This window comes from Falco biarmicus, chromosome 4 (genome assembly GCF_023638135.1).
Source record: "Falco biarmicus isolate bFalBia1 chromosome 4, bFalBia1.pri, whole genome shotgun sequence".
In the NCBI taxonomy this organism is placed as follows: Eukaryota; Metazoa; Chordata; class Aves; order Falconiformes; family Falconidae; genus Falco; species Falco biarmicus.
Window position 1 is genome coordinate 69,922,201 of NC_079291.1, and position 25,921 is coordinate 69,948,121.

General features: G+C 36.8%; 1 protein-coding gene across 7 annotated transcripts in view; it reads right to left on the reverse strand.

Moving 5' to 3' along the window:
• Positions 1–446: 446 nt before the first annotated feature.
• The window catches only part of CLEC16A (C-type lectin domain containing 16A), an 81,585-nt gene continuing 56,110 nt past the window's right edge, over positions 447–25,921 (reverse strand). The window contains exons 20-24 of one of the 7 annotated variants that reach the window (XM_056335424.1): positions 25,241–25,445; positions 23,747–23,917; positions 17,562–17,708; positions 11,864–11,983; positions 447–7,359 (exon numbers count right to left, since the gene is read on the reverse strand). In XM_056335424.1, coding sequence (XP_056191399.1) covers positions 7,019–7,359; positions 11,864–11,983; positions 17,562–17,708; positions 23,747–23,917; positions 25,241–25,445 — 984 coding nt within the window. In that variant the 3' untranslated portion in view covers positions 447–7,018. Of the gene's footprint in view, positions 7,360–7,769; positions 7,846–11,780; positions 11,988–15,947; positions 16,056–17,561; positions 17,709–23,746; positions 23,918–25,240; positions 25,446–25,921 lie in introns of those variants that run through there. The other 6 variants (XR_008821337.1, XM_056335428.1, XM_056335426.1 and 3 more) reach the window with 6 other exon arrangements.

The window sequence follows — 25,921 nt, forward strand, 5'->3', positions numbered from 1 at the left end:
AATTCCTATAGATGGAGAAGCTAATTAACAAGAATCCAACTAATAACGTGGTTGGACTTGATCCATATACTGAACTGGCAACATGCACAAGAGAAAGACAAAAGGTGCAAGGATATATTTGGGGAAGAAATCACGTGACAGGCAAAGTGGTTCACAGACATTTTAAATATTGCCCAGCCACTCTTAACCCCTGGCCTCACCTACTTTCCATCACCTCTACAGGCTTCTCTTCTGCTCTCTCTTCTCATGCTATGTATACCCTGCATACTCAATGCAAAAAAACCCTTGGCTATTTCAGTTTTCAGCTTAAAGGCTAAAAGACCTGACATAGGAAGAACGGTGTGCATATGTCAAACAAAGGCAAACTTTTGCAAATTTTGCGTTCCACTGTTATTGAATCTCCTTGTGTATCAAATCCAGCAACACAACATGAAAGGGAAGAAAGCTTTCTTAGTAACACCATTTTTATTGCCAAGTTCCATTTACAAAGAAAGGTCTGTTGTTCATTCTTGTCCAGGTTTTCAATAGCCATGACACATGATCAATGCCAGCAAATACAGACTCAGCTATAGAAATCTGGATTTCAGAAACATACACCAACATTTTCTAATTTCACTCCCTTCCTAGACATCTAATAACATTTTTCTTTAAATTAACATAAGCTAGTCACATTTACTCCAAATGTCTAACATAAATTAAATTAAATAATTAATACTTATTGCCTGTAGAAAGACATTTCAGAATTCAATTCACCCCGTGTTTGGGCTTTTTCCCATGTAAATGCAAATGCATGTTCAGGACTTTCTTTTTCTCCATTCACCCCACCCCCAAGTGAAGTACATTTCAGACACAAGTTTATTGAAATATATTTCACAGGAGGATAGTTCTCCATATTCATTAAATGCTTTATGCAGTGTTTAAATCCCAGGTACATTCACTCTTCTAGAAAAATACATTTCCCCCTCTTCGCACTTAAAACAGCTCAAAAAGGAAGTAAAAAGTTTGCAACAAAAATATTAACACACCTATTCACAAGTGGAGATGCCTAAAGTTATCCCCTGAAGTTCAAAATGCTTCCAGCAGGTTCCCTAGAGTTGTAACAATCTATTATTGAGTGCCACTACTGGACAAAACAAAGCTCCTAGAAATTCTCAGTCTATGAATTCCCACACTTGAATCTACTCTCAGTCCTTTTCAAAATGATCTTCATGTTCATTGTTCATGTTCACAGTTAGTCCTTAAATACACACACACACAAAACCTCAGACCTTCTCATCTCCTCATACATACTTATCAGATTGCAATTACTATGTCTTAAGCTCACTTCACTACGAGTACCCATAACCAAAAGTAACAGGGAACAAAATGTAAAAAATTCTCTTGCATTTTAAGATTACGATCTTAAAAGAATCCTGGGAACACTATATACTAGTCTGAATATTACTTAACTCATAACTTTTATCATCAACAAGTATTCTTAGTCATTACCTGCTTTTAAGCCCTTTTTAGTTATTTAAAATTTATGTACTCCACACATTTATTTATGCTAACAAGACAGTCACGACTCAAGCGTTTCCTTTTCATATTAAGAACCAATGAATTCAAGTTAGCAAAACAAAACAGATACTGCCACAGCACACATTTATTAGATAAGCAAAATTTAGCTTTATATTTATAATACATTAACAATACATATTTTGCAACCCCTTGCAAAAGAAATCAAATCTGAGCAATGAGCAAATCTAAAAATTTTCGGAGATCAAAATAGGGAAAATCCTGTACAAATGTAATATAAAAATATGTTTCCATAAGAAAGAACCTTCTGTTTGAAACTCAGTCCAGAACAGCATCTCCCATGTCTTTGTTGCTGCTCAAAAAATCCCGAGCTGCAGGAAAAAAAACACCCAGCACTTCCCCCATTCCACCCCCCTAAAAAAATCCCACCCTAGCAAGCCCTGCTTGGTTCACCATCTGCTTTTCAGAATCTGATAGGAGACAGTAAGAGTTATTATTAGGAGACAGCAAGAGTTATTACATTTGTTTCTAATTCATGCTGCAAATGTTCAGAAAGGTCAGAGCAACAAAGCAGGCAAGCACAGGAGAAGCACTCCAAAGACTTCTAGGTAACAGAAGTACAGTGCCCAGGTTAGTGTCATCCCAAGGTAGGCCAGTGATGGTTAAACAGTGACATATTGAACTCTTTCAAGAAGACAGACAGTAACAGTTAGGAAGAAAATTTCCAATATGTACCTATTTAGATGCCTAACATTAGGATGCCTGAAAATAAGTAGTAGCCTCATCATCTTTGAGGCAAAATGCCTAGATCTCACCAATGCCCCTATATGATGTCTCTGCAAATCTTTGATTCAACTATAGAACTAAAAGTTTCCTAGATGACAGCTGACTGGTATAATGTTCTTTTAAAAGCAACTCCCTATTTAACTTTAGCTGGTTAGTGAAGACGACATCAGGATGTTTAGCATAGCAGGTTTCCTCCTGAAGAGTACTACATGCAGGTCAGTGAAACTACCCATTAAGCTATTCTGTAGTTATTTACCTATAACATGTGCAGCAAAAAGAGTGCCTGACTACACTAGAGCACTCCCAGCACCATGTCATTAAATTGTTTACTTTTATGGAGTGGCTCCATACTTATACATAGCTTGACCTGCTTTTGCTTAAGTAATCATCCCAGGCCATTTGCAGTAAGCGTGGAAATTGCAGTCACTCATGTCTTACTGCTTCATTAGGAGAAAAAAATCACAGTAATTTCAGTCCTGAAAATAATTTGTTTATAGCAAAATCAGCAGTTTTAACCATCAGTTTTCAAATTCTACACTCAAGAATACCTCAAAGCCACAAAGGAATGTTATTTTCCCCCTGTATTCTGTCTCTATTGGGCAAAGGGCTCATATGAAGCACTGGACGTTGACTTAAAAGGCTAAATACTGATCTAATTCTGATATGGAAGAAGAGTTTTTAAATGTCACATACCTGTCCTTTAGCAACAATACTGAAAAAGAATAAATAAATTCTGGAAGATATTCCCGATTTTTCCTCACTGAGTTACTTCAAGGAAGATTCCAACTGTGTTGTAAATGAAGAACGCTGAGGAGCTTCCTTAACAGGTGTAATTTTGTATCTTTTTTTCCTCTTTTAAGCTCATCTTAATTTAAAGGAAGAGAAGTCAGCATTTTAGTTTATCATGAATTAGCAGTGGAGAATACAAGTGAGCTCAGTCCTTATACTGTGTACAACTTGACACACAATACAGCATTTAGTATTAATATATGTGGCCACATTTCTAATGAATTTGGTTTAATCCACACAGCTTGTAAAATGAAGTGCAGGAATCTTAACCTTTGGTTCCTTTCTATATCAAAGAATTTCTTCAAAACAATTTTTGCACAAAGTTTTACATTGCAAGCATTAATTCCATGGTGAAGCAGATATTAGAATTGGCCACTAATGTTTCCTCCCTCCCCTTCTTTACCAAATTACCAAGTGTATATGCTGCCATTACTCTCTTCACAAATGAAAAAGCTCGAGCCTTGTTTGTTTTTGTACACTTGATGACAGAAACGCAAAGGGGACCAGCAAGAGGGAGTGAGACCTAACAGTGAAGGCAACACATAGTTCTCTAAACAAGTAATATCCTGGTAAAATTTGATAAAATGACACACAGACCATAAAATAGCAAAGTAACATTCAGTATGCCTTGGCTTCTTTGGCTTCTCTTCTCAAAAGGATGGGAATTATAGAACTGTTGTATGTTAACAGAATATGGCTGAAGATAGGCATAACCTCTACAAACAGTAAGAATTTAGCATCTCTCCAACATTTTGCTCTGAAACATTGCTATACTTACTTTAGAGCGATTCTACCTCCCTCTGCAGTGTTACACTCAAATAATGAGCCTTTTGAATGGTCAGTTGTTTAGCTGCTGCTCTCACTTGCAACTTGGTATCTGGATTTGGTTAGAGAGTGATGTTACACTGACTAAAATAAACTTTTTGTTTAGAAAAAAAAATTACATTTGTGACTGATGTGCTAATGCTTTCTTGGTTAAGCTTCCTTTTTACAGTGAAAGGGGGATAAGGAAGCAGCCCTTGAGTTTTTCTGGTAAGGAAGAGATAGATACAAAACTCTTCAAGGAATTGTAGATGAGTAACATCATCCTTGCAGAGATAAAAGATTGCCAATGACAGATTATTTCAGCATCTCCAGAGCTTTTACATACTGAAGTTTCTACTGCAGCATGAAGCACAGTCAAATTGTGAACACATATGCCTTAACATAAGCAGCAAACAACCCAAAAATCAATTGCTTCTGTGGCATAACCATTCAGCGATTTAGCTTGGTTTGTACCCGTTGTAGCATTTATATAACAACACAACGTCGGTAGAGCTGGTGCAGTCAGAGCTTTCCTAGCACAATTCCATTGTTGCAGAGAGCTTTTGATAGAACTGCTAACAGATATCCCACTTTACCACCCCTTACACCAGCAAGGCTCTGCCAGCCGTGGATTAGACTGTAGACCTAGATACAATTATAAGGAAAATCGAAGACTATCTCAGCTACTTCCTCTGAAGGTCTCAGTAGACAACTGGTCATGAGATTTAAAAGCTACCCAAAGGCAATGAAAAGCACAAAGTCAGCTTTCTTTCCCTTTGTCCCCTTTCTTGTGCAGTATGGCTCAAGGGTGAAATTATGCATACCCACTAAAAAGACTCCTTGTGCATGGTCATTAATTTGAAATTGGATAAATAAAAATCAAGGTTTTCCTGTCTAAAATTAATTCTATTTAAAGGAACTCAGCCCACACAGTGGCATTTTGTGTCATCTAAGTCAAGACTTAAGGTTAACAACTAACACAAAATGCTTTCAAATTAAGGCATTTTTTATAACGATCTTCAGAATATTACTAGGGCTACAGTGTAATGCTGCAACATATTAGAGGAACTCTAGTCTGCAATCAGTTCAGCTAATAAAAAATTACATGGTCCTTGTGTCCAAATTGCTGCTGATGTTTAGGCTTGTTCAGGTACATGTAACATCAGCTGCAACAGTGACTGCAGTGTAAACTCACCCTAAGCGTATGGGGGGGGGCGGGAACCAAAACAAAGGAAGGCTTTTACTCCAGCAATGCCAAATTCTCATCCCATATCCGTGGTAGTGCTGAGGACACCTAACTGTCAGAATTAATTTAGAGTTTGGGCCACTCTGGAATGATCAGAATATTGGTTGATTCGATTTGAGACAAAGTAGAGGTTACAGAAAAATAGAAATCAGTAAAACTGCATGCAAAAGCTAATAAAGGAAGAAAAAAAAATGCTGGCATTCAACAGCAGACACTTTGTATATGTGCTTTACAAAGATTAAGTTGTTCTGTGAAAGGAAAGATGGAAAAAGCAAGTTATACTTGTGGAATAGTCAATCTCATATATAAATATAACATTCAAAATTACTTCAAGTATTCTATATAACAGCCAGGAAAAGGTACAATAAGAGACTGGGAAGTAGATAAAAACTTATCAGATTCACCTACTTTATATGAAATCAGTGTTAGTAGAGACAGAATGAAGAAACAGATTGCACAGATGACTGGAATCACAATACCAAGTAAAGTAAATAATAGTAGTCTTCAATCTTTGAGAGCCAGAAAGCACTCAATGTTATGAGCAGACCAGTAACGACTATCTGCCCATTTTACTATTAACACATGTGGAAACTGATGAAAAAATCTTAAGTTCAATTCATGTTAAATTATGTATTAAATCAGCAAAGAACATTCCAAACTTTAATCAACACTCCTCCACTACTTTGTCAACTTGGTATCAAGATGTAGGAAGCAAAGGCAAGCAAACTCAGAACCACTTTTATGTAGCAGTGTTGTTCAACTGTGATACTATCCCAGATAGGAAAAAACCTACACAATACCTTTCCTTTTGACTTTCAGACTTGCAAAGGAATTAAGTTAGATATGGTGACCTTCCTCCTACATGAAGATGAAAAACTTAGAAAACCTCTTTAGAGCAAAACTGCTTCCATCTGTTTCTAGCAGCTGTCATTCAGTAGAAAGGGCATCATCACTCTTCTGAGGTGTAGCAATTTGACTGTCAGAAGCAAACAAACAAGCTATAGCAAGGTCTTAAAATATTTTAAATTCCTCTGTAGCTAGTTAAAGCAAAGGCTAAAACAGTCTCAAAAATCCCTTAGGTTAATTTGAATAAGCATTTGTCATTAAATTTCAGGCTCTTATAATTTAAAAAATTGTCTGATATATATTTTGCTTTGAATCAAACCTTGAAATAAATATTACACATGGAAAACGCATTGCTGAAGTATGGTATCCTAAGACAACAACACTCAAAGCAGCCAAGCCTGCTGGTATCATGCAGGGCTCCAAAAGATGAATGAGATGAGGGTTTTACAAAAATCCAAGCCAAAACACCCCCCCTACCCCAACAAACACACAAACAAAAAAACCCCAACAATCAAAATTAAAAACACACCATGTCTCAAATGGAAATGTTATCTCTGTACTACAATATATAATTTTTTCTGATCAATAGTATTTTTCCAGTTTCAGAGAAGTAATGAGACAATATCCCGGTATTATGATACAATGGCCAGGTATTCCAAAATGTCTTCAGTCTGCTGTAATACCGTAGACCTTTTACAATTAACTTAGCTCCTGCAGCTGGAACTCCACAGTAGAAAGAAGGTAAGTGCTCTGAAATACTTTCATGTTCTTGTATAACAGGAATTGGTAGGAAACAGCCAGTCCAGATTCAAAAGTTGGGGTTGTTTTTTTTTTTTTTTTTTTTTCCATTTTAAAAATGCTGAGCATCTGATGTTTGCTCTAAAAGCTGCCCACATTCTTTCATCAGTGGGCCTTCTCTTGTGGACCAGACGGCCCCTCAGGCTTCAAAGGGTATCTGCACTCCCAAAGAAAAAAACAACAAAGAATTTGGTTGCATTTGCTTCACCATTTATCACAGTATGCAGGTTGGCTTTAGTCAGAACATTCTTCCTCTACCTCTTTTACCTTGCAGACTTCAACTTCAGATTGCAAAGATGACTGAGGAATGCAGCTGAATGTTCGAATGCTGTGTGGATCAACTGGCGGCACCAGTGTAAGTGACTCTACGCTCAGTGCATCCGTATTGTCATCTGTTATTAATGATATTGTGGGCTGCTGTGCAGGAATCAGGCTTGGAGACAGGTTTGCTATTTCTATGTCACTGTTTTTTACAGCGTTCTTGCTAGACTTTGAGACAGCTGAAAGGGTTTCGTCAGTCAACATCGTCTGACCAGATATGGTCATCTGAGACTGCTCTGGAGCTGAAGCATCATCTAATAAAAGAAAACACCAATAAACAATCAATATTCAACTCAGCATGTACATTAGGCCTAACAGTATACTATTATTTATGGATATTTAAGAATAACTGGGTAGAAAATGCAGTTCTGTGAAGCACTATGCTTACACATTCACTTTTTAGTGGTTAGAAATAAAACGAAATATTATGAAGGCATAACACGCCAGCAGGCAATGTTCAAATAAGGAAATTTTACACATTTAGTATTAGAATATGCAGCAGTATCAGAAATATTCCTAGAGAGAGGAAGAATAAGAAAGCCTCTCCAGTATTTAGTATAGACTGAAATGGTTAGCCATCCCATACCAGGAAGCTCTTTAGTAATAAAAAAAAGAAAAGAACCCCTGTATAACTAGTTTTCCCAAGAGGTGGCTTGTTTCTTACAATAATTTGGAAGTTGTTCTCTCATTTCGTTCTCCAGATTCACATTTAAGTGACACCTCAACCACAGAAAGCAGAACTATGGAAGAACAGGAATGAAAATAATGCGCTTATTGTAACTGAGAAGTGCTGTGAAACAGGCCTGCTTTTATACAAGCTTGCGTGATTATTTTTTTGTGCTCCTAGGTATGGTGCATGTAGCAAACTTGGGAATAAGCACTATTACCACGGAAAACTGATATGCTACTACACCTTCCCAGACAATGGAAAAAAAAACCCAAACCAAAAGCCATTAACAGCTATTTGTACTGTCATTAAAACCTTAGCTAACTATCAAGTAAACTGCTCATTTGGCTCAGATGGATAGTGAATGGAGGAGATGAGGCAATACAGCCTTACACATGAGCAAGTATGCCCAGAAAAGTGTTGTTTTTTTTTTTTCTTTTCAGACTAGAGTAATAGATCCCATTAAAGTAACCAGGTATCCAGCTTCAAAACAGACCATTTTTAGAGCTCTTGAAAGAAACAGTATGTGTTCAAGTGTACAGACATCTGCAGAAAAGTCTACAAGGCAATGTAGTGAATACAGAAGCTAAGATTTAGGTTCTGTTTTTAATACAGTGACCTTAAAAATATTTCAGTTGCAATATGATTCCAATTAATCTCGTGAAAGAACAGACAGTATGAACATAAGGCAAAAAAACCAACCAAACAACCAACAAAAAAACCAAAAAGAAAAACAAAGCTGAGAATGGAATGGATATCAGTATGGTATCAGTGGGATAACAGTAAGATTATTGGGGTTTTAAGCTTTCTGGTAAGATAACCCCACTTCCTCACTTCAGAAAACCACTCAATTTTACTTTTTGCTGAATCTGTGGCTAAAGCTTCTTGCTTTAATAAAACCACCATTTATAGACTGTAGAAAAGTCTCTTTTTAATTAAAAAGGACATCACTGGTTATTTTTGAAAAATAATGACAGATTCAAAGTAACTCTTCAGATTGTTTTTAGCTGTCAAGAAGCTTTAGTGAGAATGTAGCAATTGATAACAGAGGAAGTGATGCAAGATCTGCATGGAAAATGAACTTCTAAAACCATTGAAATAAAGCCTCATTTCTCTGAATTTCAAGATAAATGCTAACCTTTAAGTATCCACAAAACAGTGACTCTCTTTGCAGTGATTTTACTTTCTGAGTTTATAAAATCTTAAAAGAATATCAAATGTTCTTTGCCAAGATTATTTTTTACCTTAATTACAGTATGAGTATTCACCAACATTCAGTATTCAGAAACATGAGATATTCTGGTAAATAAAGTATTATCAACCAATGGCATACTACTCCGGAATGTTATATATAGCACATTTCTATTGCAGTGCTACTATTTCACTTCTGATTCTGTAGTTCATTTCTTAAATTTTTCCTTCCCCAACAAATATTTTCTCAATAGTTTCATTTACTGAAATAATTACAGACATACATATTCTTTTGTTATGCTGTATTGTCCCCAAATCCTTCCATGTAGGATCTAAATTAATGCTGAAGTGATTCTCTTCTTAATGCCACAGAGAAAAAAGTATTTGAAAAAAGTCTCCATTAAAAAAGAAAAAAGTATCTGGAGTCAATGAGTCCAACTTTCCTATCCAAAAGTCTGAAAAAACATTCAGAAAAAAGATAAAAATACCAAAAAATGTAAGCAGCACATTATCCCAGTATTTTAGCTGCAGTACTTGTAGGGAATGCAAAATTAGAGCTCTGGTATACTTCCCTTCAGCTTTTATTTACTATTGATAGAAGTCTCTCTCCTTTACTTCCAACATTTCATTAGCTGCTGTCAGAGCTCCACTTCTGTTACTGTATTTAAGGGTAGCAATGACAGATTTCTGTATCCCAGCATGGCTTTACTGCCAAAATGATGAAGTATTCACAAACTGCCACTAGTTCCTGCAGGGGCAGAAAGCTAATACCAGTACACAAAGCGGCAAGGGAGGGAGAATTTTTAACACTGTCTAGAAAAGGTCAAAAGCTCTCACTATTATTTTGCTATATGTTATCCATTCTGGACTAATAATTAACTAGAAATCTTACTCCCCAGTCACAGCTATAAACTACAGCTCTGAGAGTGGTACTTAGATCTTTGTGACAACACTCTCAAATCCATAAGCTACTTGAGGCGTATACTTAGCTTCAAACTGCAACTATAAATTTGTCCTAGGTAATGATCGTCTCCTGTATCTTTTAGATAGAGGAAAACAATCCTAGACTACAGATGAAAAAACCTAATCAGAAAACAGAATACAGAGATCCAGCATCTTGGAATCAAAATTTAGTATATTAGAGACATTACAATTAAAAAAAAAAATCAAACCACTCCCTTGATGTAAGAAGTTTTCACATATAACACCTCCTAGTTAAATGAATACTGGCTTCAGGACAATAATTACTAATCAGAAAATCTGTGAGGCTCAAAATTTCAAAGCCTTTTGAAGTCATACTCAGTTCAGAGAAGGATCCAAGTAGATAAATACAAATTTATGTATGATCTGAATTCTTAAAGTCTTTCAAACTGGAATAAACAATTGGCAAAAAGATGGACCCAAGCTGGAAAAAAAAAAGCTCAAGAAGGGATTACTACAGGAATGTCTGTCTCTAAAATTCAGATAGGTACCAAGCTCTTGAATCAAGAGTTTCAAGGCACCCAGTATGTTTAGAGATTAAGGTCTCTATCCATTATTGGAACTTCCGTCTATAACGCGCATAAAAATCGTAACTGGCTTTCAAAAAATCCAAACTCCTAACATTTGGTTCCAGTTTGACTTTTGGATAGAAAAAAAAAAAGGGTCATTTTTACCTGAATAAAATCACAAGTCACTAAGATCTACTCTTAAATACCAAAAAGTTATGCTTCTACTGTGGGAAATCAGCACTTCAACTTTATCCCTCTTTACCCCACCCCAACCCCCATGCATTTAAGCAAAAGTGATCTGGCAAAAAATACAAGCAAGATCTGCAACAAAACCAGGGAGAATGAAGTCACTTCTTAAAACAGTTGTGATGTTACCATTTAATTCTAATAAACACCCCCACACCACCCCAAATTTAAGTACCAAATAAGGTTTGAAAAGAGTGTGTAATTTTGCCAGGTTCTGGGTATTATTAGTTCTCTCTGGTTGCAGTGGTTACAGCAACCTTACATGTTTTTCAGCACCTCTATAATGCTACCCGGATTATCATTACTGCAAAAGAATCCAAATCAAATCACTCAGCTTCTGTTATATTAACTCATGCTACAGATGATTATTAGTGTAAGATAGAAAACAACAGGAAAAGGAAAACATGAATATAATCTACAGAGAAGTGTCCCAAGTTGTACACCAACATACTATGAAAGGATAACAAAAACCTAAGTAACAGGACATTAAGTGAAAAGATGAAAAGTAAACCTATAAAGATGAAAATGGGTGTTTTTATAGTATTAACAGAGTAAAATATCTTCATACAATGACAGTAAAAAAAAAGTAATTAGATACAAGTTAAAACAGGTTATATAAATAAGAAGGTACTCTGAAACATATTTACATCTTTTTTGCATGATTACCCTCCTGACCTCCTCAGGCAATTAAACAGTCCACAAAGCCATCTGCCTGAATTTGATGATTATAGAAATATTAAGCTCTAACCATCACAGTCCAAGGACAGTCTTATGCTGAACGCTTGTCCATTTCACCTGAGTTACAGATTTCTTGCTGCTAGCCAAGTACCTGCATTACTGTCCATACAGGAGCCTGTGCTCCCTAAATTCCACTACAGCCATGGCTGCCTCTGTGCAAATGAAGACATAGCTGCTTTGAAGCTGGAGGCTTGATAGCAGTATTTCCATCTTTGGCAAGAGAGCCAAGAAACATGGTAGAAACTGCAGATAAGGCTTTCAGAAACAGCTAATTCTTGCTTTACAACCCAGCCCCCCGCCCACAAAAAAAAAAAATATTATGATGCTTTCTTCATTTTCCTACCTCACTGTCATTGCTGTCAGCATGGAAACCAAATACATTCTATTAACTGTTGTGGGCTTTTGAAATCTTATGGAGGAACCTGCCTGAATTGATATTGCGCGAGTTTCTGTTGCAGCTGCTGCTTGAAGACCTAAACCCAGTGTCCACCGTGACTGTCAGCCTCCGACAGACTAAACACCCGCCGACGTCCTTTCCTGCCAGACCTTACTAGAGGAAAACACAGCGATATATCATACGAAGGCTTTAACAATGAAACAAGGAAGGGAAACTGGAATGAAGACAAAGGATAAATGTTAGAGCAGCAACAAGAATAAGTGACAAGGACACATCCGTAACTGCTGGTATCTTGAATACAAACCGACACCACACCAAGAGTCTTACAAGTCTGGGAAATACTTCTGAAGCTGGAAGTATTCATCCTTTAGAGACAGCAAGTTTAACTGAATCTGATTTTTTGCTTACCTACCTGGAAATGTTCAAAATACAGTTTGGGTCATGTCTGGCAATACCAACAGCACTTACACTGACAAGGGACTGGCAGGCTCTAATTTGAATTACAATCTACTCACATGCTTTAGAAATCTTGAGAGAAGCTGTTTATCACAAATTCTGGTGAGACAGAATTATTCTGATTTCCACTGGCCAAAATTATAAGAGGTGCACTACAGTGCAGGTGATAATTCAGCCCTACTAGTCTGTAACATGAAACTGAAGTGTTAGATTTGGTTCATAATAAAGCCAAACAGTGTTTTAAAAGATAGCAGCAGTTCAGACAATGATGCTTGGTGCGTAGAAAGTTTCTAGAAAAGAAACTTTCTAGAAACAAAAGTACTTCCTCACCTAGTTAAAAAATTACTGGCATCATAGAACAGAGGAGATCAAACCACATTTACATTACTGATTATAGAGGGAAGAGATAGGGACGGTCTCAACAAGATAGGCACTGCTCTTACAAGCTCTCCATCCTTGATTAATCATAGCCTCCTTGGAATATATAAATGTTATTTTACAGACTGGAATCCAATATATTCTCTGCAAAAAAAGATAGCTCTTATTTTAGACCTTTTACCAGCAATATCTGACAGAAATGTGAAATACAGCGTTGAGTGGCACAGAAGATCAATGCCTCCTGAAGTCCTCAGTATCCATTGCTCCAATGTAAACATTTTCTTAAGTACTGAAGCCAATCGCATGTTAAAGCTCAAGATAACTTAAAAAGTGATAAAATACAATGTAGATGACATTACACATACATAATTCCGGAACACTGCTAACTTACAGTAAGAGAGCTTCTTTATCTTAATCCTTAGCATATATAAAAATAAGCACTTTAAAGTGCATAGTTCCAACAAATGTAGCCAAGAAGAGACTGTATTTTAAGCTCAAAAGCTTGTTAATTAAAATCTGCCTAGCAAGAGAACATTTTTATTTTATGTACAGCAACACTTCAAACAGACACGTTAATTTAAAAAAATATCATGTAAATACAAAGGAACAAACCAACCTGACAGCAGCATTTGCAGAACCTGACACTGCTTTTTCTGTCTTGCTAGGGATTCTGATTTAAGGGATGACTTCTGCTTTTTCAATATTAAGGAATGGAGATCTTGCAAAGGCCTAAGCTTAATTCCCAAGTACTGCAAACAGGGCAGCTGCTAGGGTTTAAAATATCCGTGCTGTGAAGTACTGTTACAATTATTAGGTAGCATAGCTGATTACATCAGGAATCATAAGACTATTTTACTCATGACAAAGCCGTTAATGCAACTATTGTTCTCTTACAATGACTAAAACACGCACAGTAGTCATACGATTTTATGCAGGTTCAGTTAACCTCCTTCCTCACATTAAGATAGTGTGTGATTGTTTGGTGCAGGTAGGAGTGACAGCAAGTAAGTTATTTTTACAAAACATAAAATTAAAATTGATTTTTAGGACACTATAATCACAAGTTTACAGCATAAACAGCTGTCACAGTTTAAGATGTTGCTCTTAAGGAAGGTAGTTGAGGTACTTTCCATCCAAAGCCCCCCTTTATCTAATCTGGCCTTCTTGACTGAAGCTCCTGAGCAACCTACCATGTTCTTCATGATCAAAAACCTGGGCAGTTGCCAGAACAAACAGAGGAGCAGGGAAGAAGGGACAGACGGAGAGCACATACATGTGCTCACATGAGTGCATTTAAAATGGAATGGGAGGTAAGAAGATTCAAATGTGACAGACAGTGGCATCATTCAAGTGCTGCCTTGGAGCATAAACCAGATCTTGGTAACCGCTTAATGTTCATCAGCAGTAACTTGCTGTTACTTCCCCCTTGAAAGGGTTGCTTCACATTCACAGCAGAGTAAGATAGTTTAGTTTCAATTGTCCTCAACAGGAAAAATCACAGTGTTTTACACTGAAGTGGGTGAATACCAACAATTGTTTCTGTACCTCAGCTGAGTGATCAGTAAGACCTGATGTAACACAGACAGTGGTCAAGACACTACTGCTTATTTCAGCTGCATACTTCTGTTCATGCAGAAGCCTACAGAACAGCTACCTGGACATACCAAACAGATCATCTCTTTCATGGTCATAGTCCTGGCAACAGTTTCCAGTACAGATCACAATTATATACAAACAGTATAAAAGGGAGAACATTCAGGAGAAGATTCATTACAAACTTGCAGTAAACTGGTCAAATCAGTTAATGCAGAAACACTGTTCCCAGGAATACAACAGTATTGATCTGACACTAAAGATTAGCAAGAAGTGTCAACACAGCTCCCTGGGTTGGAGAAAATCCTCCTCACACTCCCACATTCCAAAGACTCAGCTCCAGGTATTTCAGAATCCTCTCTAGTCTGTATTAAGGACCTTGAGACACCATCAGCCACTCAGCTGTAACTACTTAACACATTACTTTTTCATTATTGGCTGCAACTACATTACCAGTTTGGTTCAGACCAACAGAGAAGCTTTGAAGAATTACGCACACTTACTGCTTTAGCCTGATTTTAGGAACAGTTTCTGTGCATTAATGAGATTCTTTGACAAGGAAACTGAATCATAAGAACTGCAACTATGTACCAAATGCAGTTCAAATATTAATAGCAACATACATCTGAGCTAATAATTGGTCCTTCAGACAATCACATACATGGCAGGGATGCTTGGTCCTAAAGGTCAGGGTAAATATGATCCACAGCAAAATCCCTAAGCCACATGCACCTCAGTACTTAATGTTTATTGTCCTATTGCACCAAATTACCTGCTCATGCACATACAGTCACTGCCTTCCTCTTTGTAACTGCTGAGTAGAGTTAGCAGAACAAGATCCAGGAGCTGAGCTCAAAAGTCCTGCAGCAAATTAATGCAAGCTGCTAACCTGGGACTGAAGTAGCTAACACATTCTCATGCTCCTTTCCCTGACTTTGCTTATGGTTACTATGCCCATAGCGGTAGGACATGGAATTGTATCCTCACAACTTGATTTGCTAAAGCATTTATACCAATGCACCTAGATCCTGTGCAAAAGACCATTTTACTGCATGACACAGGCATTCTGAACATACTTTATGATTAAGCCACAATGAAGACCATGCTAAGTATGTGCAGTTCATGCAACCTGACAGGTAAAGTGCAGACTGAAACCAGGCATTTAAAAAACCCCTTTCCTCTGTTTTCTGATTTATTTTTGCATTTCATTGTTGGTTGGCTGTTTTTTTTCCTTTTTCCATTTGTATTAGATGGTGGGTTTGGTGTTTTGTTTAGGTTTTTTTTTGGGGGGGGGGGGGGGGGGGGGAGTTTGGGGGCTTTTGTGGTTGTCTTTTTTTTTGTGTGTGTGTTTTTCTTTTTTTTTTAAACCCAACAAGCAGCCTCCTGTTATCAGGCTTTTTATACTGTAGGAAGAATAAATAGAATTAGATATTATACAAATGACAACACACTGTGTAAATAGATTTTAATGTTACTTACAGTCTGTGATTATTCTTCAATAAGGCACTATCTTTTTATGCCAGATGAAGAATTATGTGCTCTGGATCTACTCAGTTTTTCATAAAGTCAGATCATATGCACTTGAAAGACTTCAGTTTGAAATCTATAGTATAGTTTTGCTTGACATTTCTGTGAACTAGCATGTTGCTTACAGCAACAATATAGATTTCTTTTTATTTCCTTTACCTTGGTTTTCTCTTAGCCACTATTGCCAAGAACTTGTAGTTGCATTTCACTTCCTGATCACAGAGGATTCAAATACAGCAAAGGACATCGTAGATGAGTCTTTCTACACTGGTAAGGAGAAATGTAGTCAAACAAATGTTTTCTCCTAGTGCCAAACCATACTGAGACTTTTGACAAGTGATACCACTTCTCTGTGTAATCATCACATAAAGGCCATAAAGAGACTAGATAACAGCACTCACCAACAGAGAAAATAAAATTAGGTCCTTCCAAAGTTTTGAAGAGAGTGCATATAGAAAATATTCCACATTTTATTCTGGAATTACACGTATTGCAGGAATATTTTGACTATATGTTAGTCTCACAGTAACAGATACCTTTTATCTAGAGTCTGGGTGCTAGAATGCTTTACACACCATTCATAAACTTCATAAGCAGCCTTTGCTTACCCTTTCCAGCAATACTACTTGCAGATCAATGTACACTATCTCCTGACACTGTCTCCTGACACTGTGAAATCTACAAAATGCTAAATGCCTAACAAGATTGTACCATTTCCTGTAGGACTGCAAAAAAGTTTAGATCTACATGAGGCTTCCAAATAAAGACAAAATGGTATGTCTTAGGGGGAACCAGAACGACCATTTCCCAGAGTGATCAACATTGGAAGTGGCTGTTAAAGTGAGGGAGCTGTTTGAAAATGTCTTGAGAATCAAGCTACCTCTATTGGTTTATAACAAAAATGAAGTAGAGTAGGGTCAGTTCTAGCATGAAAGTATTTCAGTATGTATCCTTTGGGATTTACTTCTTTCTTAGTCTCCAGCTTGAGGCTTTACCTCACACATAACTGAACAAACACCATTCACAAGATTCTCTACAAATATTACACAAAAAGAGAAGGAATGAAGGCATTTTAATGCAACAAGAAGTCCCAGTATAACTATACCCACTAAAAATACTGACCAACACAAACATATTTGTACCTACATTTGTGAAAGTTATACTGTCAGTCTATTTATATGGCAGCTTCTTCTGCACCAATGAAAGCCTCCTCAAAGATGGTGGTGTTCAGCCAGAGCAGTGTTATTGCAAAAACTTTACAATATCAACATCCTAAATAACTATTTTCAAATTATTTCATATTTGGCCTATTGTTATCAACTAAAATGGGTATCAGGTAAACATACAAAAGCAAATGTCACCCAGTTAAAAAAGATACTTTGTGTGGAGATCAACTTATCCATTATGGCGAAAGGCTAACATTTTATTTTACTAATTTATGTAGAGCAGTACTTCAGTTTGAAAAAACACGACCACCAAACCCCAAAAAACAACATTTTAAACTGTATGTGCTAAAACCCAAGTCAGACAAGCAGGACATTATTTCACCAATACTTCAAATTACTGCTGAAAGATGCCAAGTATTCATTAGATTTCCAGAAAGCTAAAAAGATCATTACAATTTGTACCACAATTTACTTTGTTTTAGCTGAATGGCCAAGTGATCTAAAAACATAAAGCCCTACTGTTTTTAAACCACAACACAGTAACTTAGTTTTACACTCAAGTACTCTACATCCCTTAGTGCTTAGACTGAAAATCATGATTTAATACCTGATGGGCTTTGTGCAGCAGAAGGAGTGGATGTTGAGCTTGCAGTTACTGAATCACAGCGCCCTGTGCTCCCACTGCCACTGGAAGGTGATGGTGATGAGAGTGGTGATGGATTGTGCTGATTTATACACTGGGCTACAGCAAAGCCTGCAAAACAGGATGATGCAGTTTACAAGTTAAATATGAGCTTGAAAGAGTTAACCTATATGAACAAATTGAGAAAGGGTAAGAGCAAATGCTGCAAAGTGGTGCTGTTTTTTGTGTAGTGACCCAGAGGATGCACCCTCTCCCACCTTCATCTCAGAAACCAGAAAATCTGAATGCATCTTACTGAAAACAAGCTATAAATGCTGATAAGCAAACAAGAAAGTAGAGATTAAGGGATTCAAAACATTTTAAAACTTAGAGCTTGCACAAACAGTCAAAACTCTTCAGTTTTTTATATAGCCAACAAATTCATGTGTCACAGACCTTAACATGATAAGGAAAATGGTTAAATCAAACGTGAACAAAAAACCTCTTCGATAGAAGGCCTTCACTACATTTTTTATTGCAGGGATAACTTCAGAAAATTTTAATCAATAAATCTAATGCTGGCACTGGATTTCATCTACCTTCTCACAACTCAAACTTCTTCCACTCTGAAGACTGGGAAGTTCTATACAGTGCCTGACAGCACTTAAAATAAGTCTTCTTCTGGCTTTCAGTCTAGTATTTCCTCAAATTCTGGACATTGTAGCATCCTCCTCTTTCCTAACACAACCTTGCATTCATTCCTTTGTCCTTCCTCTGCAACACCCTGTTTCTTTGACATGCCTTAAAATAACCCCCACAAACTACAAAATCTTCATTTTAGTTCCCTCCCTCCCCACATACAATGACTCATGAACTTTCTCTTTCAAGATGCAATTTCAGAAAGTATTGAGGACCTGCAACAGAGGGAAATTCACTGGAAGTATGTAACTTGGGAAAGAAGCACAAAGAAGGAATTCAAATCCCTAGTTTCTCAAACCAAACATGTCAGAACCGAGTAACCTGAGAATAAGGTACTTTGCAATATTTAAGTTCATTGATTTAGTAAAGATGAGAAGCCATGAGTATATGGAATGTATATCATGCATTCACTGCAAAGGACTACACTGAATCAGAAAGTAAACAATAGTTATTCCATGTATGTTGTGCAAGATCTTTTGTGCAGAAGCATGTTACGAGCCAAAAGACAACTGAAATTTATTCTTCAGGTTACTGGTGAATGTATTGTGTTGCCATTCAGCCATATTCTACTAAAACAAGTCCCCACAAAGCTGTCCCCAGTAAATCAGCATCACTGCAAACACATGCTGAACATTTAGTAGAAGTAAACAAGCAGTAAATTTTTCCTTTACAGGTGAGAATGATTGTAGAGTAACTCTGTACCAAATGGATACTACATTAAAAACTTGACATAACTAGCTTGTATTTATAAACACCCTTATCTTTTATATTGCCTTATGGCAATGTGCCTGGTTCACATGATTCTCATGATTCACTTGTGACAATTTTGAATTAAATTTAACACTAAATTTCAGACATTCACAGATTATAAATGCCAAAGGCATACACTTGATCATTATTTCACCTCAACATAAACAGAAACACATGAGTATCTTTGTAAGAATTAGAACACTTCACAACATCAGTCTTGTAAGAATGTAGTTTGTATTTGAAAAGAGAAGCTGGAATATGGAAGCAACAGAAGCAGAAAAAAACACTTGGTGCTTGAGAAGCATGTTACTTTAATATTTTTTTTCTTAAAGTAGTCATGTTCTATTGTATCTGATAGCTGCATTTTTGTTTGTTGTTTTAAACATATTGTGTTTTCCAGCGATTGTTAAGACTTTCTTAAAGCTTATGCTTTCACTTAACAACGAAATGTGTTTATCATTGCTGGGACAAAAGCAAGTAAGCATGCTCTGGCTTTTCAGCAGACTTCAGATCAAGAAAGTCAGAGCACTTAACTCTTGCATCAACCCTCTGCTAGATTATCAGAAAAAAGTTGTTCAGCGACACTATAAAAGGTCCAGGCTTGACAATGGGTTTTCTTTTGCACAAACCCCATACTGTGTAATACCAAGACCTGCACTGAAATTACTCCCATTCTGAAAAACTTCAGTATTTTTTTCCCCACATACTCTGTTGATCCCCGTATGTTGAAGAACCCTGCTTTGGGATCATCTGCTAACTTAAAATTAGACTGTTTGAACAAGTCAGGATATCCCCCATGAGATTAAAACCAGTAAGCTGTCCTTTACTGTATCTTTCAATTAGCTGTTGTTTTCCCCCCTTGCTCTGATTTTTCAACTGATTTTTTAACTTATAGGCTGGGTTTTTTAATACAAGTCAATAATCTGGTCTTGAACTGCATCGGTATTATAAAAAGGCAGAAGGATCAAAACCTTAAAGGTCTAGAGCATTCAACGGGGTAGTATAGTAGCATAATAGCATTCTATGGAATTACATGCTAGAATTTACAGCGTGCTCTGACAGAGAAGTTCACGAACTGCCTTTCCCACACAAGTCCCATGAAGACAACTACCACTGCATTGTTCATACTTAATTGATCCCTTATTCTAGAAGATTACACCCCTTCCACGGTTCTCAGCAGCCTTCCTCACAATGGCATGCCTATAGAAATTCCTCAATTTTATTAGCAAGACTTTCCTTTGGTGGACATTCCTCCTAGTACTTGGAAGCTTAATTGTCATCTCTTCTAGCTTTGATTAAAAGCAGCTTTTCAGAAGCTGAAGCACTTCTTACAGCAAAAAAAGTATCTTCAACATGGGTTGCATGTCAGGTGATGTACACAACTCAGCTGCTTCTGCAGCACTCCTCGCTCTCACATGGGAAAGTATGAATGCAAAATTTTACTTTTTACTGGCAGTCCCCGGAATTATTGAAAGTAGCCATAAGCCGCACTATAAAATACTTAACAATACACTACTTGTTGCCTTCACTGAATAATGAACACTGAAAAGGAAAATATCTGATAATCAGGTATGAAAGAAAGCAAATGCACCACACAAATCTATTCTTTTATATGGGGACCCCCCCATGGCATTGGATGGATGATTCACTCACGTAAGAGAATCTTCCACATGGGCCATTTGCTGGTGCCATGCAGTAGGCAGCCAGTCAAAACTTGCTCCAAGAAGCATATGAAAGCTTCAAAACACAGACAAGTCAGGAAAATGCTATTAGCGGCAACACACACTGACGGGTGGTGTCACAAGGCAAAACCCTGGAGTGGATGAAGAAAGGAAGATACAGAAAAAAAACTATCAAGCATCAGTCCTGTTAATAATCTGACTTAATGTGCAATCCCACCTCTTACCCTCTACCTCTCGTGCTTATACTCAAGAACTAGGCTCAAAACCACTTGCAGAAACACAGTGCTATCTGAATTGCTGTTGTACTTGCATCATAGTTTTAGATGGGCAAGTGCCACTTCTACAAAGCTTTTCTCTTAAGGTACAATTCATTATGTCCAACACAAACACCACTTAAAAGAATTAAATAACCACCATGGCAGGAGACATTATTTCAGTTAAACCCAAAACAGTTTAGTAAGCAACTAATTATTCCATAAATGCAAATAAATCCATATATTTTATTTCAGAAACCAAACTGATTCATCTTCTACAATCATTTAGGTTAAATTAAACTGAGGTTACACACAGTGACGCCTGATAGTCTGCAAAAAGTTAAACACAAACTAAACTACTTCAAATGTGAAAGACTTCTATAGCACTCAGGGCCACTGATACATATAGTTTTTAATATAGCAAATGTGCATTAGGTCTCTCATGCATAGTTCATACTCTGAAATACCAGTTAGGATAGGAAACAATAATCAATGGACTTGTGACCACAAGAGTGAGGCAAAGCCACCTGTTAAAGTGATTGGAACTTGGTTTTGGAACAGTTACTGAAGTCACTGGTATAAAAGTGCTTACACCAATACACTGTTTCCCTTACAGCACTGGAAAAATTTGTACCCACCCAAGACATTCTATACCCACAACAGATTTGCACTTCAAGGGAGTAGAAATCTTCCATCCCCACCAAAATAGCTGACAAAGCCAACAAGGTCTACTGTGGCTATCATAGGAAAAGCTGGCCTGATTCAGCAAGATTGCCTGCCTAAAGGTTCTGCAGAACAGCACTCATGGATTCATGTCCTTACACTGAAGTGTTTGTTTGCAAATGATTTTAATGTATTTTCTCTCCCAATACAGCTGCAGAGGAAGGATATTAAGTGTGCCACAGGAAGGTAGTTTAGACAGGAGGGAAAGGTGAGTCTAAATCATTCAAAATACTGTAAATGGGAAACCACTGACCAAGAATAAGTATTCTAATTGGGAAACTCCTTCAGGAAATAGCTGCAAAGGTGAACAGAATTAATCATGGCAACAGGAAATAACACTCAAAAGGTTCTAGATGTGCCTTTGTTACTACTTTAGGACTCTCAACTTGTGATAGAAGTTCATTACAAATATTTCCTTTCCAGTAGTCATGATTCTGCTTCAACATAACTTTCTACTTAAGACTCAGTAAGTTATTACTGTAAAGATGTACCTTCCCAGTTCCTTGGAGAAGATTTTGTTTCCATAATCACAATGTTTCATAATGCTGTGTTTCTTTCATAAAATATGTATCAACAGTTATACTTTTGCCACGTTTCACGTAACAGCAGCAAAATTTCATGCCAAAACCTGAAACAGCTTCTCAGCTTTTATTTAAAGGAACTTTTTCTTCAGCAATTGATGTAAATAGTTCTCTTAAATTAGAGAAAACTTTCCTGCCCTCTTAGTTTCACGTGAACGACAGCCTGAGCTGTAAGATCTCTTAAGAATAAATCCATTTGCATTATATTACTGGCTATCATAAAATACATTTCAATAATGCAGCATTTGAAATACTTTGTGTTCTGTGCTTGGTTTCTTATACTTGGTATCAGATAAAAGCTTCAAAATACTTTTTCTCTGGATTTGTATGTGCATACTGTAGAATTCTCAATTTCCTGGAATACATAGTTAAGTATGTGGTTGTTTCAATAAACTACCATGGTGCACCAACCCCATTATCTCCCCTGTTATCTCATAAAAAAAATAATAATAATTAGGAGAAGAAGTCACTTGTTATGAACACAAGCACACTCAAGAGAAGATTGATTCTGAAAGAGTAACACTGTCATCTTTTCAACCAAACCTTCTCCATGCAAGTCAAGTCAAATAAGGAAATATATTCCCATCATACAACATACATTTGTCTTTTGAAAAGCTTGACCGTTCAATAATGACAAATTCAATACAAATACATTTATGATTTCTGTTCCCTAGACTCAGGACTTGGGAAGCTGAGCTCTGATTTAGTCCTGAGGCAGAACATCTGCTTTTCAAGCAGGGCATGTGAATCACCGAATCAGATTTGAAAAGAAATGCTGAGTTTTGTGAAATTACTGGCAGCCAGCAGTAACAAGATTGCACCTTTTTGTATAATACAGAAAAATTATGTACTTTCAAGCAGTACAAGATTCAACTTTAAAATGACTCAATCCAAAAGGAGAAAAGTTTACCATCTAGAAAGAAAACTCTGCAGAGAAGCCAATTTGTAAAACAGACAATAAGGAGACAACAAAGCAAAAAGCTCATTGATTTAGAATCGTTCCTTTAACCCCAGTTCCAAGCTAATGTTTTAGGAGTAGCTGTGGCCTTTTTGTGTCTTGCTAACTTTAAGGTAAACAAAGCAGTGCACAGTATTCCAGTTATTGTTACAAACTGGCAAAAGAATTATCACATCCAAATTAAAGGAGGAACTATGCACAACTGACAGGTGTGTTGCAGAAAAACTGAGTACGCGAAAAAGATTTAAGTGAACTCAATTTGTAAAGGAAGGCAAAGTATCAATACACTTTCAGTGTATTTGGGGAAACAGTCACGGATGTATTGCTCACAATGTACCTGGAATACATATCCAGTATTACTTGTTTCTCTAGGGGGAAATTTTTCCCATAAGCTTCACCCTGGAGTTTGCATATTCAGAAACATATCACAGTAATCTTTCAACTGCTTATGCAAGTTACAATTTGGCTTTTGCAGAAACAAAACACAAAGCAAAAATTGCTTCTTAACAAATGCTAATCTTACCTGGAACTTTGTCAACAGATGCAAAAACAGAGCGCTGCACTGTAGGATCACTACTACCACGTCGTGAATGATCATAAAATCTAAATGGAAGGTGTTGGGCTGTAGCTGCAGAGCTGTGTCCAAAACCCATAACAACTTCAGTTGAAGGCTGAACAGGAAGATCCAGGAGAGCTATGTTTAATCACAATTGATAATTTTTGTTACTCAAAAATACGTAAAAGAGCAAGCAGGTGAAAATAAAATTGATAGTTTGCTCAGGATCTTTAAACTAAACCAGATTGATTTACATAACTGTCCTGCATTTACCTCTTAATTATGGTTACAATTGCATCAGAAAAGAAGATAGAGAACATTTCTGGCAACCTTTTCTACCACTGCTGTCCACCCCACATTCACACTACGGAAGCCTCAGAATACAGTGGAAGAGACAAAAAAAGGATTACAATAAGCTCAAAGTCATTCATTAGTTAACACTGAACACTGCAGAAAGCCATTTAAAAAGATAATCTGCTTTAAACTGGCAAAACCCCCCCCCATCAATAAAAAGGCCTTTGCATTACCATTACCTAAAACTTTAATACTGAAAGGCCTGTATTAACCTCAAACTTGCTTTAACATGAAGCAAGCCATAAAAGAAGAAATACCTATTTTGTAAACTCAAAGCATAAAAGTTTTTACTTGGCTTCTTACAGAACCATAAGACACTAAAATAATCTTAACCCATCTATAATTTTCTGGCCAACTCAATTTTAATACCAGCTATGACACTTTTTCACAAGTCTGACTGGTTCATTATTGTTCTTGGACAATCCAAGTAACTGTGATAGCTGCTGTCCTTTTTCATTTGCCCACCTCTTTTCCTCTCTATATTTCAATTTTCTTTTCCATGCTCCCCAATTCACTCAGTTTACTAGTAAGCTTCAATCTATTCTTCACTCACTTGATTATTTAAGTAATATTTTAATCACTTTTTGATAGTTATTCAAATTAACACTTTCCTTCATCTCTGCACATGCATTTCCTCCAAACACAGAAATATTTCTGCTGATACTCCACTTAACATTTTGGATTGTCCATCATCACCACATCTAAGCATTAAACATCATCATCAACACCATGAGGGTACCATTCAACTCGGGACTTGGGTAAGCTGAGCTCCAATTTAGTCCTGAGGCAGGAGAACAACTGCTTTTTAAGCAGGGCATTTGAATTTTGAATCGCTGAATTGCATTTGAAGAGAAATGCTAAGTTTTGTGAAATGACTGGCAGCTAGCAGTAACAAGACACAATTCTTTTTCATCCTTTCTTTGATGTGTCTATCATTAAATATGAAAAAACATATTTGACTCCAACAAAAATCCATTGCTTGGAAACTAGACACTGGTTTACAGTTTTCTGTGGCACACCACTACTTAAGATTTTTCTAACGTATGTTACAGAATGTCTTGCTGTATCATACAAGTCTTGTTAGAATCATGGAAAAAGTAACTTCACCTGCTATTCTCTGCATTTTCATACGCCGAGCTTGGATACGGCCTTTTGCAAGACGTTGTTTTGCAATAATGCAGCGAATGTGATCAGAAAAAATAAATGTAGCTTGAAGGATGGGGAAGGGCTTAGAATGAGGACTTGAGGCAGGCTTGTGAATTATTATGTTCAGAGCTCTACTGTCATCCTCTACTCCCGTCACTTGCATATCCTAAAAAGAAACAGAAGGTAAGTAGCTAATGAAAAAAGTTAGCATTTTCGAACTACAGATTAAACATCAACATTAAAAGAAAACCCTATGAATCCTCCACTACAGCTCCTGAACAACCAGCTTCTGTGTTTTAAAAAAATGCACATTAAACACAATCTTTGATATAGCTCTTCAGAAATTAGTACTCGTAGAGATTAAGTCAGTTTTAAATTCAATTAAGATATTTGAGCATAGTGATTTTTCAGGACATACAAACAGTGCTGACTAAGGCAAGAAGAGAGATATAAAAATGAGACAATCTTCTTAAAGCTTTTAAAATCAATTAGGTAAGCACACATCATTTTTAAGTTACAACATGTTATCTTCCTTACCCATAAGGAAAGTGCTTGGGACTTAATACTAATTGTATATGACTTCAGTGTTCAAATGAACACAGGCCAATATATACTGGGGAAGTTACCTCATTTTCAAGTGTG